Source organism: Laetiporus sulphureus (genome assembly GCF_001632365.1).
Source record: "Laetiporus sulphureus 93-53 unplaced genomic scaffold LAESUscaffold_3, whole genome shotgun sequence".
In the NCBI taxonomy this organism is placed as follows: domain Eukaryota; kingdom Fungi; phylum Basidiomycota; class Agaricomycetes; order Polyporales; family Laetiporaceae; genus Laetiporus; species Laetiporus sulphureus.
In genome coordinates this window covers 1,348,661-1,367,369 of record NW_024468512.1, presented here as the reverse complement: position 1 = coordinate 1,367,369, position 18,709 = coordinate 1,348,661, and the positions used below count along the sequence as shown (strand labels likewise).

Sequence of the window (18,709 nt, the reverse complement as noted above, 5' to 3'; positions counted from 1 at the left end):
GAATCTGTTGTAGGTCAGTACATTCAATGGATCATGAATAGATGAAGGATACCTGGGCCACCGTGATGGCTCCGCTTGTATTCTTCAGCTCCGGATGCACTTATAGTAGAGGAACACGAACTTAACCTTACACCTCCATGATGTGCTACAACTGGTGGAGGACAACGAAACTCGCTTTTCGACCAGCCATCTCCCAGCGCCGCTTTTTCAGGACTACCATGTCGTCTCCTAAGCAGCCTACTAATTATCGCATCTCTGTTGGTCATGATGGGAAGGCCAACATGGATCTCACGTTCGTCTCTGAGGCGCTCGACATGCCCGCAGAAAGAGGATACGGCTGGGCACGGTTCGACTTTGGTGACCGCATTGGACCGAACGAACGCTATACGATTATGCGCAAATTGGGCTGGGGAATGCATTCGAGTACATGGTTAGCTCGAGATAGCGTGTACGTCGGTGTTCACCGGTTTTGAGCCGACACCAGCTGATGCTTCGACAGGAAGAATAATTTTGTCGCAATTAAAGCACTTACGGGGTACATGACGAGCCTCATACCTACCGGACAATGTTGGGAGCCAGACGCACTTCGTCTTGTCTCTTCACCGCCACAATCGCCTTATTGCCAGCGTTACATTACCGAATTTACCGTCCCCGGGCGCGTCGCGACTGACGGAGATCACCTATGTATCGTTACACCCGTGTACGGTGGCGACGTCAAGGCATTGGTTTACGCATTATGCCGGGAGAAACCCAGGGCTTTTCCCCTCCGCCTCGCAAAGCGCATCATTCTCCACCTGCTGCGCGGACTCGCACACGCGCACAGCCGCCGGGTCATCCACACCGATTTGAAGCATGACAACATCTTCTTCACGACTGAGATGGGAACCGAGGACATTGAGCGGTGGATTGCTGAGGACCCTCCTCGTCACCACGACCCGGAAGTGTCGCAGGGCACCATTATCCATACGGCAGTGTCCCAGCCGTTGCCTATGATATCCATGGAGGAGGCGCTACGTGCTACATACTTAATCGGTGATTTCGGAATCGGTAAGTAACGTCGTCGTGCGTCTCCCATCACCATTGCTCATATTCGAACCGATGTAGCTGTCCATTCAAAACTACACGCCAACCGCGTTATAACCGTTCCTCCTCTCCGGCCTCCAGAAATGTTCCTTGGCGGAGAGTGGGACAAAAGTGCGGACATCTGGTCGTTTGGGTGTTTGGTTTGTCGTTTGTGTCCGTCGATTTAATTTGCGCCTCATTTATTCACCAGGCCTACGAGCTCATAAATGACCGTGTATTATTCCGCTACCAGGTTAACAAGAAATTCAATCTCCCCGAGACTGAAAACATGTTGTACCAAATGATGTGCTTCACCGGGGAGCCGTTTCGCGCGAAGCAGCTCAACGTCTCTCCGCTCGCGGCAGAATACTTTAACGAGAGATGTATGCGTCTTCCATCCATTCTCTTGACTCGAGTTGACAACCCTTCTCCCCTTCAAGGCGGACTGAAGCTTGATCCGGAGATCATGGACTTATGCATTGAGGCGCAAATGACAGTGTGGAAAGTCGTGCCCGAAAACCTCATAGACGACACTGGCGCATTCCTGCGGAGATGTCTGCATCTTGATCCGGACGAGCGGGCGACGGCGGAGGAGTTGTTGAGCGATCCATGGCTTGTTGACGCGGAATAATATGCCATGCGCAGACTGTGGAGAATACTCCTTTGATAGATAGATAGATAGATAGGTATGTGGATGATTGACGAATTACTGCTCTACTCAGCATTCAGATCCGGCGGATGAACTGACCGCCTTGTCGCGCACATTATCTGGTCAAGACATACCTATCAATTTATTACAGTACAATTCATCAGCTAAACACCCGCGCAAGAAGCAGAGGACTACGAAGACCACAAAGACTGTCCAGTCACTGGGGTCCTTCGCCGGAATCACGGATGAAAACAGCAAGGAGAGGAGACTTGAGAGCCTGCTTTTTGGCACTCCATATGATCCACCTCACAGGGAACAAGCCAACTTTCTGGCAGCGTTCAATGGGGAAGTTGAGGCTGAGGATGCTGGAGAGAATGAGCTACAAAACATGCTGGATTCCCATGTGTGTATGCTCCCTGCGACTATGCAACGGCCAGATTGACGCTTGCATTATAGCTCTTCTTCATCGATCATGCCGCTCCGCATGCAACGGTAGTCAATGTAGCGATGAATGGTGTAGAACTGGCATCCGGCGGAGGCTCTGTGAATGGTTCGGATGCGGAAGATACGCATCAAGACGAGAGTCGTGGGGAGGACGCTGCTTCGGCAGATGAGGATCGTTCGACACTCACGCAAGAGACCCCCTCCTTTGCATTGAAGTCTTCAACAAGAAGAGGGCCCGTATGGACGGACCCGCACGGCTCTAGCTTGCAAGTATCGCTGGCCAACGACAGTCGCCGGCGGAAAACTGCGTGATGCATAGTCGGAGGACGTGGTGGGAGGCACGAAGTGTGGGCGTCGTCTCCGCACTGGCAACCAATTCCAAAAGATTAACCTACCCCAATAGTGAAATCCTTGCTGCCTTACAACAACCATCCGGGAATATAACCTTCCGATCATCAATGTGAGGCTCTGCAACAGTGGATGCCAGGCGCACGCCGTGGGGAGTGCTAGAAGAAACTTTACTCGGTTGGGGTGAGCTTGGCTGCTGCTGTATGAGCTGCGTCAAAAGTCCAACTAATTTACGGAACGACTCAGTGTCAGCGATGATAGCGGACTAAGCAACCGCTGACGATAAAATCTTTCCTTAGTCAGAGTGATCCTGAAATGAAGTCCGAAAGTGCCGTTCCCGTGTATTGAAGCGCTGATCAGAGATGGGTACGGGCAATAGGACTGGCGATCTGCTTCATCGTCTACTTAGCGACGGCCTCCTATTTTATAATGTAATTCACGGTCAAATAGCAAAGGGGTCGGGGCTGCGCCCCCGGAGCCGTGAGGAAATCAACGTACATTTCCTGTACATCAAATCAGAATCAACACTACATCAAACCCAAGAAGAACAACGGCTTGTATACGAATTTATATGACTTCGTGTCACACATCGACGCTTAACGCTCCGCACTATGTAGTCGCGGATCGTGTATGACACCCGGCCTCATGGCGTCAGACTCGAATCCGCAAGTAACGTCTGGTGTCGAGCAGAGCGAGGCTTCAGGTCGCACTTCAGATTTTCCGGGAATCTGTTATAGGTCAATGCGTTAAATTTATCACGAATGGGTAAAGAATATCTGGAACAAACGTGATGGTTTCACTCGTATACTTCAGCTCGGGGATGATGTCCTTGCCGTACGCATCTTTCGCGGGAACGATATCGCACGTTGCCAGCATGGTTGCCACAATGGCGAAGATTGTATCTCCGGCAAAGTAGAGCCCAGGGCATGACCTCCTTCCGAATCTGAACGCGAGGTTGACGACTTTGCGCATCTCAGAATCATCTCCATCATAAGGTTCCGGTTTGAATGCCATAGGATCGGTGAAGACTTCAGGGTCATGTAGTATATTCCTGAAGTACCTCTCAAAAACATGTACTCGTTCATGGAAGACAGTGCGCACCAGACATTTGAGCCCACTATCGTGCCTTTCTTGAAATGAAATACTCCGTAGACATCATCTTGGATCAATCCATGTGGAAAACCTGCAAAAGAATGCCGTTGTAACCAATATGGCTGCCAACCCAATATGGACAGACGTACCGAAAGGAACAGAGGGAATCCACCTGTATACTTCAGTGATGAGGGCCCTGACATAAGGCAACGATTCCTTGTCACTGATATCGGGAAGCCGATCGTGTCCTATGACTGTGTCAATCTCTGCCTGCGCCTTGGCCTGGACATCAGGATAGTGGAGCATGGCGAGGATAAACATGCAGATAGTCGACAGATTCTGTCAATTGAATATCTGTCAGTCACCAGTTCTGCATTGAGATTTGATGCTGCGCAACCAACCGTATGAAACCCTCCTCCCAACACTGTCACCGCAGCGGGAACCAACGTCGCCTCTTCTTCTGAAGAGATGACTCCATCTTTTGATTGGAGCGTTGTAGCACAGAAATTGGGCATCCTAGCAATACCATTATCCTGAGATAATCGATGAGACATTCAATCTCAGTAGTTGACGCGACAGATCTCGGGCTTCTCACCAAGTTCTCCTTGCACCATAGATACGGCGACCATGAGATTCTCTGCGAAAGCTTTTTCCAACTCGCTGCAGTACGCAGGAATTGAGCTCCGGGCATCCAAGTGGGTAAGTGCTCGACTGTGTGGATGCGTCACATTTTACGCCTAGATCGATCATCAAATAGTGTAGTGACCTACGCTGAGGAACGAAGTCAACAAGCCACGCCCCGGGCAGAGTTGCCGCGCTAAGGTTGTTCATGAAAATGAGCAGCATGGCAGTCATTGGATCGTCAGGTCCTTTCACGGAACAGCCATAAGTAACCTCCAAGAGGATTGCTGCGATCCTGCTGCAGGCATATTGATCAGCCTCGAATATTGGTTAAGGGCTTCACGACTTGCTATTCCATGTGACTAACCAGTGACTTCGCATCAGCAAGGATGTCGCATACCAGCTTGCGTGCCTGGTTTTCTTGTGTAGGCCAGTATCTAGGTACCGTCGACTGATTGAGACCGTGTGCGACAAGCTTGCGCTGAGCCTTCAAGTAATCGCCATAAGGCAGAAGGGAAGTTACTTGGTCGTATCCAGAACTGCGGATATCCTCACGTCCATGAAACATGCATCGCCTAGTCAGCGACCATCGCACTCACAGTTCAGCCATGACCTGAATAAACCATTAGCGGCCTGTTCTACCTCGTCGAGATTATAGCCTACCAAGGGGGACGGTCGGAATAGATCGCGGATCGTTTGTCTAGCAGATCCTGTGCTACCGTTGCTGAGTTCAAGACTACTAGTGATTGCCTGAATACTTGGAGATATATAATGTCGCCTATTATAGCGCAAGATAAAAAGTCAACCAGCAGCGACACAAGATTTCGAAATCACCCGGGACTAACCATAAAACTTTTTCCACGATGCGTACGTTTACCAAGGACGAACTCGAGGGATCTGCAATAAGTTGCCGATGAAAGGCAAACGAGGCGGACCAGGAGGCAAGTCATGTTTAACATGTCGTGCGAGCGAGCAGTTGTCTGCGAGCTAGGAATGCAGCGAGCGAAAGGACCGCGGCGACAGCTAAATCGACTCGCAGGACTCTCCAGAACAAGATACCGACTGTCGGAATCACTGCTGTTGTAAGGATGTCAGCCATCAGCATAGACGAGACAGTGTGCAGACTGAATGAGAGGAATTTTTGCGCCAGATGAGCAGCAGAGACATGCGAGCGGAGCCGATTAAAAACGGCCAGCTTCAGGACCCTGAGATCCAAAATGAGACATGGAGCATCAGTGGAGAACAGCACGAAAACGACAGCCGAAAGTCGAAATCCCGACAATTGCGTCTGTGACAAGGCAGCTGTATAGTACCCGACGCAACGTAGCGCCCTCATGATGACGGTTCCACGCGTGAAGACACTTGATGGGATCTGTCTCGGACTCGGACGTAATCAGCTGGTGATACACACCGGCTCTTCAGTCACCGTATGCAAATGGAATCGCTCCTCATATACATATGTACAGGTCTTTGCGGAGCGCTGAGATTTAACGTCGATGTGCGAGGTAATAAATCCTGATGATCATAGACATGGTATGGCTGACATGCTAAAACGATGCGAGCGGAGTTTGAACATCAATCCGAATGTGGGCCAGAGACTCACATTCATTCTTGGCAGGATGCGGGGCCAACTGTCGACGCGATCCACCCAAAGGCAGTGGCGCACTCGTCATCATAACGTCAACGGTTGCTTTCGTTAGCATCCTGTCGACAAGAAGGATGAGTCACCAGCACCATATATGCCACAATCCATGCCTCGGGAATCCTAAGAACATCTGTCCGCTGAACGGTGACAGTCAGCGACGAACAGATCACTGGATAGTATTGAAGATGATTGAAAATGATGCATGGGTGATTCATGGAAGTGCTGTTTGCGCATACGATGCAAATGTGGAAGACGTCGTCCATTTTTCGTCCGCACAGTCTCGGGTTCTCATGTCAGAGCATTCCCACAGTATGTACCGGGTGCAATTCGTTTCGAATTCTGCATTCAGGAGCACTTGTGGATACCACAAGCTACTTAGAAGCTTGAAGCCCGAGATCTGATGCTAAACTGGTGCCCAGACAATGGCGATAGACGAGTTCAAGCGAAGAGAACGTTTCGGAGCTCCGAGGATGAGAAAAGTCACATCCGTGCTTGAACGGCCAGAAGAACGGCGGATGATTGCTCTTATTGACGGCTAGCAGCGTGAAGATGAGAACTGTCGCAGAATACAAGCGGGGGTGATGATTGAGGCGCACCAAAGTGATCGTAGAACCAGCGCGCATCTCAAGCACGCCAGAAAATAACTGCGGCACCATTCTACTATGAAGCTGTCTCATAAAGTGATGACATAAATCAGCTGAAGAAGACGACAATCTCTCGTGAAGCCACGATTCGCCTCGAGTTGAAGGACGGTCGCAGATCGTATTTCGAGGTTACTCAGACAAGAAAAAGGCAGTAAGCAGTGTGAGGCTCTGATGTATTCAAGAACACACCATAATATTTTCAATATAACTATGAGGGGAAGGCGGAGACCGACACGCACAAGTCGTCAATATAGAAATATTCTGTACCGACTCAAAGATTGGTCACTCGATACCGTGGACCACTGGCAAGCGAAGTGCATCGGACTTGTTCATCGTCACGCGGCATGCAGCTTTGGCAGAAATAACTGGATTAGGAGACTTGTTGAAATGCTTCATCCTAAGCTGTGTTCCATTAGTCTCGTAACCAGACGTTATAGGTGAAGCCGTGCAACCTGTGCAGGGTACAGGCAGCTACAGGCAGGGACTCGGTGGCGCCACCACAGCCACAGCGGAGTACGATCGGAAAGCGAAAAAAAACCTGCATGGCTCCACCCTACACGTAGTTAGGATTGACAAAAGCAGTCCTGTACATCGAATCAGAACCAACACGACCGATCGAATCATTCCAAGAACAATCATTGTATGCGAATTTATACGCGAGAAATTTCGTGTCATACATCGCCTGTTAACGCTTCGCACTATATGCCCGCGGATCGTGTATCAGTGGGACCCAGCCTCATGACATCGCAATCGAATCTGCAAGTAACGTCTTGTGCCGAGCAGAGCGAGGCTTCAGATCGCACTGCAAATTCTCCGGGAATCTGTTGTAGATCAATGCGTTAAAGGTATCACGACTGAATAAGGATATCTGGAACAAACATGACGGTTTCGCTCGTATACTTCAGCTCGGGGATGATGTCCTTGCCGTACGCATCTTTCGCGGGAACGATATCGCACGTTGCGAGCATGGTCGCCACAATTGCGAAGGTTGTTCCTTCGGCAAAATGAAGTCCGGGGCACGACCTCCTTCCGAATCCGAATGCGAGGTTGATGACTTTGCGCATCTCAGAAGCATCTCCATGATAGCGCTCCGGTTTGAATACCGTAGGATCAGGAAAGGTTTCAGGGTCTTGTAGCATATTCCTAGAGTACTTTCGACAATTTACAGGCGTGCGGTGGAGACAGTACGCACCAGACGTTTGCAACGACTGCCGTGCCTTTCCTGAACAAGAATCCTTTGTAGACATCATCTTCGGTCAATCCATGTGGGAGACCTGCGGAGAAATGCCATTGTAATCAATATGGCTGCCAACCCAATACGGACAAGCATACCGAGAGGAACAGCGGGAATCCACCTGTATACTTCAGTGATAAGGGCCCTGACGTAGGGCAATGATTCCTTGTCGCTGATATCGGGAAGCCGGTCGTGTCCTATGACTGTGTCAATCTCTGCCTGCGCCTTGGCCTGGACATCAGGATAGTGGAGCATGGCGAGGATGAAGATGCAGATAGTCGACAGATTCTTTCAGTTAAAAATCTGTCAGTCGCCAGTTCTGCATTGAGATTTGATGCTGCGCAACCAACCGTATGAAACCCTCCTCCCAACACTGTCACCGCAGCGGGAACCAACGTCGCCTCTTCTTTTGAAGAGATGACTCCATCTTTTGATTGGAGCGTTGTAGCACAGAAATTGGGCATCCTAGTGATGCTGTTATTCTGAGAGAAGCGATGAGACATTCAATCTCAGTGGATTGGGTGCCAGATCCCGGATTACTCACCACGTTCTCCTTGCACCATAGATACGGCGACCATGACATTTTCTGCGAAAGCTTTTTCCAACTCGCTGCAGTACGCAGGAATTGAACTCCAGGCATCCAAGTGGGTAAGCACTCGACTGTGTAAATGCGTCACATTTTACAAATAGATCGATCATCAGATAGCGTAGTGACCTACGGTGAGGAACGAGGTCAACAAGCCACGCCCCGGGCAGAGTTGCCGCGCTAAAGTTGTTCATGAAGGTGTGTAGTGTGGCAATCATTGGGTCGTCGTGTCCTTTCACGGAGTAGCCATAAGTAACCTCCAATATGATTGCTGCGATCCTGCTACAGGTAGTTTGATCAACGATCACCGAACGCTCCTCAGAGGTTTTACCACTCACTATTCCATCTGACTAATTACTGACTTCGGATCAGCGAGGATATCCTGGACCAGCTTGCGTGCCTCATTTTCTTGTGTAGGCCAATATCTGGGCACCGTCGACTGATTGAAACCGTGCGCGACAAGCTTGCGCTGAGCTTTCCAGTAATTGCCGTAAGGTTGAAGGGAAAATATTTGGTCATATCCGGAACTGTGGATTTTCTCTCGTTCATGAAACGTGCATCGCCTGGTCAGTTACCATCGCACTCACAGTTCAGCCATGACCTGAATAAACCATTAGCGGCCTTTTCTACCTCGTCGAGATTATAGCCTACCAAGCGGGGACGGTCAGAATAGATCGCGGATCGTTTGTCTAGCAGATCCTGTGCTACCGTTGCTGAATTCAGGACTACCAGTGGTTGGCTGAATACTTGGAGATATATAATGTCGCCTATTATAGCGCAAGATAGTCAACCAACAGCGACACAACACCTTAAAATCACCCGGGACTAACCATAAAGCTTTGTCCATGCTCCGTACGTTAACCAAGGATGAACTCGAGGGATTTGCAGTAAGTTGCCGATGAAAGGCAAACGAAGTGGACCAGGAGGCAAGACATGCTTAACGCGTCGTGCGATCAGTTGTCTGCGAGATAGAAATGCAACGAACGAAAGAACTATGGCGAGAGCGAGGTCTATCCGCAGGACTCCCCAGAACAAGACACCGACTGTCGGAACCACTCCTGTTGTAAGGATATCGGCCATCAGCATAGACGAGACAGTGTGCAGACTGGATGACAGGAATTTTTGCGCCAGACGAGCAGCAGAGACATGCGAGCAGGGCCGATTAAAAACAGCCAGCTTCAGGACCGTCAGATCGAAAATTTGACATGGAGCATCAGTGGAGAACAGCGAGACGACAGCCTAAAGTCGAGATCCCGACAATTGGTTCTGTGGCAAGGCAGCTGTACAGTATCCGACGCAACGTGGTGCCCTCATGATGAGGGCTCCATGCGTGAAGACACTTGTTAGGATGTGTCTCAGACACAACCAGCTTTCAGGGTCTATGTACGCGGTTTCAAATTCTGGTGGGCATGCGAGCGGAGTTTGAACATCAGTGCGAAGATCTCTCATGTGCCAGACACTTACATTCATTACTGTCAGGATGCCGAACCAATTGTCGATGCGGTCCACCCAAATATGGCAGTGGCGCAATCGTCATCATACCATCAAGGATTGCTTCTGTTAGGATCCTGTCGACGAGAATGATGGCGACACCAGCACCATATGTTCAAGCGAAGAGAACGTTCCGAACTCCGAGGCTGAGAAAACTCACGTCCGTGCTTGAGCGGCCACAGAAAACCGGCGCATAATTGCTCTCATTGACGACTAGCAGCGTGAAGATGAAAACGAACGGAAACGAGCATATGAGGAATACTTCATCGAGCACCTCTACCAGACTAGCCTCCCTTGGCTGTCGCAGAATGCAAGCGGGGGTGATTGTTGAGAAGCGGCGCACCAAAGTGATTGCAGAATCAGCGCACATTTCAAGCATGCCAGAGATCCACCATTGAGCTGTCTCGTAAATGGATGACATATATCAGCTGAAGCGTACGGCAGTCCCTCATGCAGCCATGATTCGCCTCGAGTTGAAGGATGGTCGCAGATCGTATTGCGAGTTTCCTAAGACAAGAAAAAGGTAGAAAGCAGTTGATGAGCGAGGCGAGGCTATGAGGTATCAAAGAACATACCATCATGTTTTTTCGATATACCCATGAGGGAAATGCGGAGACCGACACGCGCAAGACGTCAACATAGGGATAGTTTGTACCGACTGACGGATAATATTGATCACTCGTACTCAATCTTTCACGTTCCTGAATAGGACCGTATCTGGAATCGCTCCATACAAGTTGTGTAAAGCTATCTTGCGGTGGGCCTTCCACATTTGATCGTAGGTCCTTAGGAATGCATCTAGAGCTGTAATCTACAATCCATGCCACATGCAAGAACATCCGGCACTTTGTCATTTTATATCAAATTCACAGGTCAGCCATCACCGCACCAATGTTCAGTAGGGACATAATGGCCTGCCTAGTATGCAACTTACCATACAAGGACGATCAGGATATGTGGAAGACAGCTTGTCCGAGGGCGTCCAAATGTCGCCTGACAATCAGTATTTCGACACTATTCTCGCCCATGAAACTGCATAGGGTGTCTTCGATTCCGCATACGTTAGCCGAGGACGAAGTCAAAAGATACAGGAGGCTTTTCCGATGAGAGATTGCCTGACGCAGCCGGGAGGCGTCAGACAGTGTTTCCGGGTCTGATGACCAGCAGCCGTCCATGCGCGAACAATCGGGCAAGACAGAATGTTCGGTAGAACATGACAAGCTGAGAGCCCGATAGGTTCATGCGGATCCGGATGAAACGTGCCCTTCATCAGTAACAATAAATACCGAAGACCTCAGGGGAAGGACCCTCAAAAAGACGGGAGATCGTTCACATGAGCAGCGCCACCTATATAAAACTAAGCGCACAATTCTGAGATTCATTGCATTAATTGCAAACCTGTGAACGCAGCAATGTATGCGCGTGGCCGCACAGCCTGAAGTATCCATGTCAATGGCAGAAATGTTAATAAAGTGACCACGATGGAGCGATGTATACCCGTAACACATGTGTGTGGCGCTTTTGTTGAAACACGGATCTTTTTGCCAACCTGGGCCAACCAAAAAAAGGGTTCTCAATTAACCGGGATTATCAAAACGGGCTCTTGTAAACCCGAGTTGATGTTCAGAGTGTGCGCCGCGCGCGCCAGTATTCGGCTCATGAGCGGACATGCTGCAGCAATTGATTCCTAGAACTTTAAGCTCAAGGTACGAATGCGCAATTGCTATCGGGAAGGGCCCCATGTGGCATAGATGAACTATGGGCCACATTCTTGTCAATGCTCTAGCTGATGCAGGTCATGAACTGTCCCCTGAACGATGGGCAATACCGTCGGCGTCAGAGAATCAGGGCCTCCGACAGTAATGTACGGGATCGAGCAGAACGAGGCCTGATATCGCATTGCACATTCTCGGGAAGTCTGCAGACAAATAACCAGTCAGACCAACGTTCAAGGCAAAGAAGGGAGTCTGAGTCGTACATAATGACATCTCCCGTGTACTTCAGCTGAGGTATAATGTCCTTGCCTTGAGAATCTTTGGCGGAAATGATATCGCACGTTGCCAATATGGTCGACATTATGGCGAACATGCTCCCTTCGGCAAAGGCGAGACCAGGGCATGCTCTTCTTCCGAATCCAAAGGTGAGGTCGGTGACCTTGCGTATCGCAACTTCATCTCCACCATAACGTTCAGGTCTGAACTCCGTAGGATTAGCATAGACGTCAGGGTCCCGTAGCATATGCCTATAGGATGTCGACGCCTCAACGACGTCTCATAGACTAAGGGTGTGTCTGACGTACCAGACATTCGCTATGACTGCGGAGCCTCTCGGGATGTGAAAACCTTCGTAAGAATCATCTTGCCGAAGGGCATGAGGAAGACCTTCACAAAATTGTGAATACAATGATTTGAAATCTGGAGCAAAGTATGAATGACTTACTTAAAGGTAGAGCAGGTGCCCATCTGTACATTTCGGCAATCAGGCTTCTGATATAGGGCAAGCATTCTTTGTCGGTAATTGTGGGAAGCCATATCGTTCCCCATAACGGCGTCAATTTCCTTCTGCGCTTTTGCCTGTACATCGGGATAGTGAAGCATGGCCAATAGAAATGTGAGGATAGTCGACAAATTCTGGACGTCGTAGAAGGTGATTATCAGTTGTTGGGAGGGAAGTCGGGCTGCGACGCAGCTTACCGTCTCCAATGCACCTCCTAATACTGTGAGCGCAGCGGAAACGAGAGCGACTTCCTCATCGTGAGTAAGTTGCCCACCCTTCTCTATGACCGTCGTAGCGCAGAGATTAGGTGTGCTCGCGATTCCGTTGTCCTGATGGTTCAGCGTGGCATGATATAGGAGTGGACGAAACTTTATGTGCCAGAGTTCTTACCAAGTTCTCCTTACACCATAAATATGGGTTCCACGATGCCTGACGGACGGTCTCTCGCCATTCTGATGCTGTTCGCAGAAACTTAGCACCAGGTGCCCAGCTAGGTAGATATTGCACTGTATATTGAGTATCATGAGTTATCGGAGTCCACGGAAGATTGATAGCATGCGCACGACACGGGATGGCGTCTACAAGCCGCGTTCCTGGCATTGCTGCATTGCTGAAGTTGTGGTGAGCTGCCAACGCTGTAGTCATCATGGGAACATCTTCCTCCTTCACAGTGTATCCATATGTAACCCGTAATATGATGGAAGCCACCCTACTGTAACATGGCGAACTCAAAACCGCTGACCATGCATGAAGAGGCTGGTAACTCACTGTTCAATCTGGCTGACTAGCGAAGTAGGATCATTCAGGATGCCGAAGACTAGCTTTCGCGCCTCGAGTTCTTGAATAGAATAATAGTTAGGTATGACCGACTGGCTGAAATCATGCGCCACTAGTTTGCGCTGGGCTTTAAACACATCGCCATACGGCCGCAGGACGAGCATCTTGTCATGCCCCGAGCTTTGATGGTGTGAATCTGCATAAGCCTTCCCATTATGTCTCCAGCCGTGATAACGCTCACCGATCAGCCATGACCTAGTACCGTGATTAGTGATATCGAAGATGAAGTGATGATGCGACTAACCAAGGGCGGTCGGTCGGAATAGATCGAGGAACGTTTATCTAGCAAGTCATACACCGCTGTTGCAGAGTTGAGGACGACTATCGGCTTTCCGAGGGCTTCGAGGTATATAATGTTGCCTACCGCGATCCAAGGTCAACATCAGCAACGTTGTAGATATTGTTGCCAACGACTGACCATAACGCACCGTCCATTCCGCGTATTGTACCCAAGGCTGGACCCGCGGGATTGAGAGAAGACTGCTGATGACAGGCAGACGAGGCGGGCCCGGAGTAAAGGACAATTGTTATAGAGCACGTACACTCGTTATAGATGAACAATGTGGCGATTAAGACCACCGCCATGAGAGCAAGATTGAACTGGGCAATGTGCCATGCTATTCCGAATGCCAGTAGCACGCCGATCACGAATACGTTTTTCGTCAGCATAGACATGTCAGGGAGAAAAGACAGCAGAAGGCGTACAGGATGGGGATGCATCGCTAAGCAGGCAGCGACATTTATAGAAATTAGGGTGTATTTGTTTAAAAATACGATGTACCAAGGCATTGGGAAGTCAGTCGTCCCGCATAAAGTCAACTGTCCAAAAAGCACCCGCCGGTTGACATGAAACTCAGCACTCAACATGTATGGACTGTAATCACCGAGACAAGACGAACCTGAAACACGGCTGAGAGCAACTAGCGAGCATGGCTCACCCGCTCCTACGGAATCGGCCTTGTTCCGAAGTGGTCCATCAAACCACAGAGACCGCACGTCGAACATACATTCGCGGCTGGAAAGTAGAATGAGACGATGACACTACTGTCACGGATCTCGGCACATTTAACAGCTATGTTGGGAATGGTCAGAAAGAAGGATTGGACAAGGAAAATGTGTTTCATGTATGCATTTCTCGCGCCGAGATACGAACAAAGCACGAAATGATTAACGCCAGGGACCGTATTAGAGCAATTATGGTGATCACCTCTAAGTTTTGAGCCAACGCTCAACCTTATAATGATAACACACGCAATGACAGAGACCGGTCCAGAAGGACCCTCCATCCCCTATGTTCGTCCACAGGTAGTATGAGCAGAAGCCTTGTGCCGATAGTGCAAAGATCGCCGTTGATCTCCACCAGGGGATGGTAAGCCGCAGGCAGCATCTGTCCGGGAATGAAAAGAAGTTGCAGTAACTCCGCTGTCCAATAGCGGATCAAAGGGGATGAGAAAAACTCACTAGCCATATTTTAGGAACTCCCTATCATCGAGGAAGGGGGGAGTGCAAGGCACCCGAAAAAGCTACCAACGTCTGACGTACCGTCATTGCGGGAACGCAGGCATTAATTACCCTATCTTGGATGTACGTATAGTATTGGTGGTTTCGTTTTAATGTGGTGACTCTAGGGTCATTTGGAAGCCTCAAATCTAACAGCTGCTCATGGTTTGCGATATCTCGTTTCACGTAGCCCGAATTGAGGACGCACTCCGTTGCAAGAGGTCAAAATGAACACGTTTCAGATGTAATGATGACTTACTACACGATAATACAAATAGGGTTGAGCCCATTCTACATACAGCTAGACTCTCGTATGAATCCAAATAAGTGACGGATACGTTGATCCTCAATAGTATCAAAGCCTCGACGCTGGAAAACCATACTTCCGTTGCAGGAAAGAATGTATCTCCTCAGCTGAGAGTCCTTGGTCATTACTAAATAATCGGCAACTGACAAAGCACGACCTACCTAGTGCTGCAGGTGCCTCCTGAACGATCAAATGCCCAGCAAAAGGAATGATGACGTTGGACGCATTCTCGGGTCGTCTCCAGACGAGCATTTCCCGAACACCAGCTTCCCTACGAAAGTGACGCAACAGTCACGCACACGTCATCTTGCGACGATGATTGCACTTACTCCGGAGGATTCTTCCCTGGGACGATCCACTTCAATTCGATACTCGTGTCGAGAGAGTCCACAAGGTCCCATGTTTCGTAGGGTGTCATTACTTCCGAGAAGACTAGTGCTTCCTACGACAGTCGTACAGGCGGGACTTTTAGGCAAAGTGCAAGGAAGATTACAATATGACTTACATGGATCCCTGGCATCTTGAGCTTCACACCACCATTAGGATCGTCGCACAGTCCACATTCTAGGTATATGTCGAGCACCGCTGGATCCCAAACAGAGAAAAAGGGTGATTCATTGAACCTCTTACGCGCCTCCTCGCTGTCAAAAACCGTCAGTTAGACTGTAGACACAATTTCGTGCGATACTTACCGAGAAGACCATTGATTCTGACGTTGTAGGGCTCCTATAACATATTGATATGTTCGGCCGCTCAGCAAAGGACCTTCCCGGGGATGCGGACGTATAATGGGGTCAACTAAAACAATGGAGGAAAACAGCTTAGGGACGGAGATCGCAGCACGAGTTCTGCAGGTCGCGTCAAGACTCGCACAGCAATCACAGAACTGCGGGGCACATACATGGAACATCCGCCAAGTGAGTGGCCAATTGCAATTAATGTGCGCGTCTGGTGCCCGTAGGTTTTACGGTGGTGAGCAAGGGCCTCTGAGTGACACGGTAGATGTGTGGGCAGTGCGGACGCAGTCACGTCAATTGGCAAGTAGTACATCAGGAATTGGAGTATGTCGCGGCAGTTATCCTGCCAATCATCTGCACACCGATCAGTATCACACAGCATTGGGACACGAGGAAGGATAAGAGGACCCACACATTCCACCCAGGTTTCCTGCATTGACAAGGAATGCGTCGCCGTGGTTGACGGCCTCCCATACCCATATCTCGTCGATCGCGTACGCCCCTTGAGCGGCCTGCTGGGCTTCAATCAACTTCAACAGCGCAGGCTCCCATATCTGTTGGACCGGATGAACAGATATGGACGTCGTCAGTCCATAGCTTCCTCTACCTCTTTGGGGAACCCATTTGCGTGTGCGGCAAACAGCGTCAAGCCTCGACTCTCCTCTGCACCAAGAACATCCTTTCGCACGTAGCGGTTGGCGCATACCCACAACGGCTTCGTACTTCCAGGCGACGCAAGCTCTCCGTCCCACTGCTTGTATCGCGTTGACGCAATCTCCTCTGCGGTCCTCATTACAGAAGCCTTCCATTGTTCCTTGTCCGGCGTCCATGTAGGCAATGCTGGCAAGGGAACATCAGGAGTCGATCGAGGCGATGCGGCAGGTACAAGATGAGTGGTCAGAATGTACGAAGCGTCCAAGAACGTCCGTGGGGGAGATGGAAGAGGTGGTTTCGATACCACCGACTCGGGTGATTCGAGCGGGATAAGTTCCCTCAATGGCGTGGGGCACAACCTCCCCACTTCCTTCATAGGGTGCGGATGCGATGGATTGGACATGAGAGTAGAAAGGCGAGGGCGATATCGCTAACTACGCCGCAGTCCAGCCGCTGAGCGGCAGCCCTGCGCGGCCACAATGTCCATCGGGTGCTTACCGCATATGGGCATGATCACAGGCGCTTGTGGCCCCTCTTTGAGACGGCGGAAGGTCTCAACATTTGAATTGCGAACGTTTAAATGTACAAGACTGCAGTCTTCTTGAGGGATAAACGAACCGTTGTTTCTGTTGCTCAAACCAATGCGCCTCTGAACCTCGTTTCACGACCACGAGAAGTGTCAGCACTGCATATGTCACCGGGAGACTCCATGAGAGTCATACCGTGCTGATCAGACTTTCAATTTGTGGTCGTGAACGCGAGCCATATGTTGACTCCATTCAAATCTAGAGGCGGTTGAATAGTTTTCGTAAGAGCCAGATTCATATGCGAGAAAGCAGCCAATTTCGTTGATTCTGCAAAGTCTAGCTTCAACGAATTTTGAAGCACATGGCACCGTGTTTTGTTGGCAAGTCTTATCACGCAACACAATCAACGCTGTGACTCTTGGAATTTCCCGGGCCGGACACCGTGGTAGCAGTCCGCGCCCATCCCAGTTCCCCAGTGACCTCGTTAGAGTGCGTAATGAGTTGTGTAAACGGCTGAGGGAACTGGCTACCTAGGTACGTACTTTATACTACCTTCTGCCCCCGTCTCCCGTGCATTTCCGACCGTTCCATCTCCAGGTACCGCCTCCGACGTGTTTCACCACGGCACAACGTTTGTGCTCGGCACGCCAACTTGGCACGTACCCAAGTGCATCCCGCACTGGACTTCCAACAGTGACGCGAGGTTAGTTCAACGTGCATATGCTCAGGGTGAAGCCTTAAGATATATAGAACGCTGTTGCTGACTGGCGATCTGTTGACAGTTCGCACCAGACTGGGCTAGCTGTAGGGTAAAGCACGTATACCGAGGGGCAAACCGATGCCCCCCCCTGTATTATATCTGCCTACATATACATGAGACAGATATAATACAGGGGGGGGCATCGGTTTGCCCCTCGGTATACATGCTTTACCCTACAGCTAGCCCAGTCTGGTGTGAACTGTCAACAGCTGACCGGCGATCTTGTGTTGCAGTGGACACCATAGAGGTGCAGTGAAGTGTAAATTGTTTAACTTCTCCATGTGCAGCATCTACCTCTCTATGATACCGTGACCTTTCTTTGCTAGTCAACTTCCTCTACGACGGCGTGGCGTGTTATTTCTTGCCCCTCTTTCGAAACCCGCCTCTTCTTGTACAGGATTTCCTTGGCAGACTCTGTAGCATATTCCTCCACAGCATTGGGATGGTTACTACGATCCACTTTCATGCGATGTCTTTGTTTTATTGGCCACCGCTAGGTTACACTACAATGATGTACAGGAATTATGTTCTACTCGGGTCACTTCCGGGATATCCTACGACGGCCCACCAGCCTCTCCATCAGTGCCACTCAGACAGCTCCGAATGGGTGAGCGCGATGTCTGCTACCTTGCGCATATCATCCAGTTGCGCAACAACCTCTGGCACCGTTGACACCGTCTTCCAGTGTTGCTGCAGCATATTCAGCTCTGTGTGCACACCGACACATACCAAGACCTCTCACCTCCACCGACGTCCATCCGATGACCAGAGCTAAAGTGTCGTCCTTCTCAACAACACGGCCCCACACGGCAGAAATCACGCCCCACTCTGCAGGAAGCTTGTTCGCATTCGCAACAAGCTCCTTCGTCTTCGCCTCGACTGTTGCCTTCGAAACTCCGGGCTTAATGGTGATGAACCCAAGCTCGGTCGTGGGAGCACTGAGCGCCTTGTAAGGCTCCGCCGCAGGTTGGATATGAATCTGTTGGAAGTCATACGGACTTTATGTCCAGTGGGACACGGACTTAGACATTCCGCGCGCATTCGCTTATGTAATCACATAGCCACAAGCGCGCTC

General features: G+C 50.0%; 7 protein-coding genes across 7 annotated transcripts in view; 2 read left to right on the top strand and 5 right to left on the bottom strand.

Moving 5' to 3' along the window:
* Positions 1-140: 140 nt before the first annotated feature.
* Positions 141-1,783, top strand: LAESUDRAFT_720860 (kinase-like protein). The gene is made up of 6 exons (XM_040907904.1): positions 141-448; positions 500-1,047; positions 1,105-1,223; positions 1,274-1,446; positions 1,475-1,479; positions 1,509-1,783. Exons 1-6 carry the CDS (start codon positions 219-221, stop codon positions 1,691-1,693), a joined length of 1,260 nt encoding a protein of 419 aa, XP_040769349.1. The 5' UTR covers positions 141-218; the 3' UTR covers positions 1,694-1,783.
* Positions 1,784-3,055: 1,272 nt separating this feature from the next.
* LAESUDRAFT_741043 (cytochrome P450) lies at positions 3,056-4,784 on the bottom strand (the record flags this gene model as incomplete). The annotated part of the gene is made up of 8 exons (XM_040911118.1): positions 3,056-3,231; positions 3,291-3,554; positions 3,605-3,686; positions 3,745-3,934; positions 3,997-4,128; positions 4,191-4,306; positions 4,366-4,514; positions 4,591-4,784. The coding sequence occupies 8 exons, from the start codon at positions 4,782-4,784 to the stop codon at positions 3,147-3,149; spliced, it is 1,212 nt and encodes a 403-aa protein (XP_040769348.1). The 3' UTR covers positions 3,056-3,146.
* Positions 4,785-5,676: 892 nt separating this feature from the next.
* On the top strand, positions 5,677-6,437 carry LAESUDRAFT_279024 (uncharacterized protein). Its single transcript, XM_040901818.1, has one exon. The coding sequence runs from the start codon at positions 5,801-5,803 to the stop codon at positions 6,260-6,262; it is 462 nt and encodes a 153-aa protein (XP_040769347.1). The 5' UTR covers positions 5,677-5,800; the 3' UTR covers positions 6,263-6,437.
* A 459-nt stretch (positions 6,438-6,896) lies between these two features.
* LAESUDRAFT_720857 (cytochrome P450) lies at positions 6,897-9,667 on the bottom strand. The gene is made up of 11 exons (XM_040907903.1): positions 9,156-9,667; positions 8,977-9,092; positions 8,913-8,926; positions 8,664-8,852; positions 8,459-8,607; positions 8,284-8,399; positions 8,090-8,221; positions 7,838-8,027; positions 7,698-7,779; positions 7,385-7,648; positions 6,897-7,326 (listed from the first exon to the last, which is right to left on the bottom strand). Exons 1-11 carry the CDS (start codon positions 9,403-9,405, stop codon positions 7,242-7,244), a joined length of 1,587 nt encoding a protein of 528 aa, XP_040769346.1. The 5' UTR covers positions 9,406-9,667; the 3' UTR covers positions 6,897-7,241.
* A 1,985-nt stretch (positions 9,668-11,652) lies between these two features.
* LAESUDRAFT_741041 (putative monooxygenase) lies at positions 11,653-13,824 on the bottom strand (the record flags this gene model as incomplete). The annotated part of the gene is made up of 11 exons (XM_040911117.1): positions 11,653-11,734; positions 11,795-12,058; positions 12,116-12,197; positions 12,256-12,389; positions 12,442-12,446; positions 12,510-12,641; positions 12,703-12,818; positions 12,876-13,024; positions 13,081-13,253; positions 13,394-13,509; positions 13,692-13,824. The coding sequence occupies 11 exons, from the start codon at positions 13,822-13,824 to the stop codon at positions 11,653-11,655; spliced, it is 1,386 nt and encodes a 461-aa protein (XP_040769345.1).
* Positions 13,825-14,870: 1,046 nt separating this feature from the next.
* Positions 14,871-16,812, bottom strand: LAESUDRAFT_720855 (alpha/beta-hydrolase). Its single transcript, XM_040907902.1, has 8 exons — positions 16,301-16,812; positions 16,106-16,247; positions 15,858-16,047; positions 15,649-15,804; positions 15,462-15,597; positions 15,286-15,398; positions 15,118-15,227; positions 14,871-15,063 (listed from the first exon to the last, which is right to left on the bottom strand). The coding sequence occupies exons 1-8, from the start codon at positions 16,748-16,750 to the stop codon at positions 15,005-15,007; spliced, it is 1,356 nt and encodes a 451-aa protein (XP_040769344.1). The 5' UTR covers positions 16,751-16,812; the 3' UTR covers positions 14,871-15,004.
* A 1,354-nt stretch (positions 16,813-18,166) lies between these two features.
* LAESUDRAFT_720854 (uncharacterized protein) overlaps positions 18,167-18,709 on the bottom strand; it is a 4,353-nt gene continuing 3,810 nt past the window's right edge. The window contains exons 4-5 of the mRNA XM_040907901.1: positions 18,377-18,613; positions 18,167-18,324 (exon numbers count right to left, since the gene is read on the bottom strand). Coding sequence (XP_040769343.1) covers positions 18,214-18,324; positions 18,377-18,613 — 348 coding nt within the window. The 3' untranslated portion in view covers positions 18,167-18,213. The remainder of the gene's footprint in view (positions 18,325-18,376; positions 18,614-18,709) is intronic.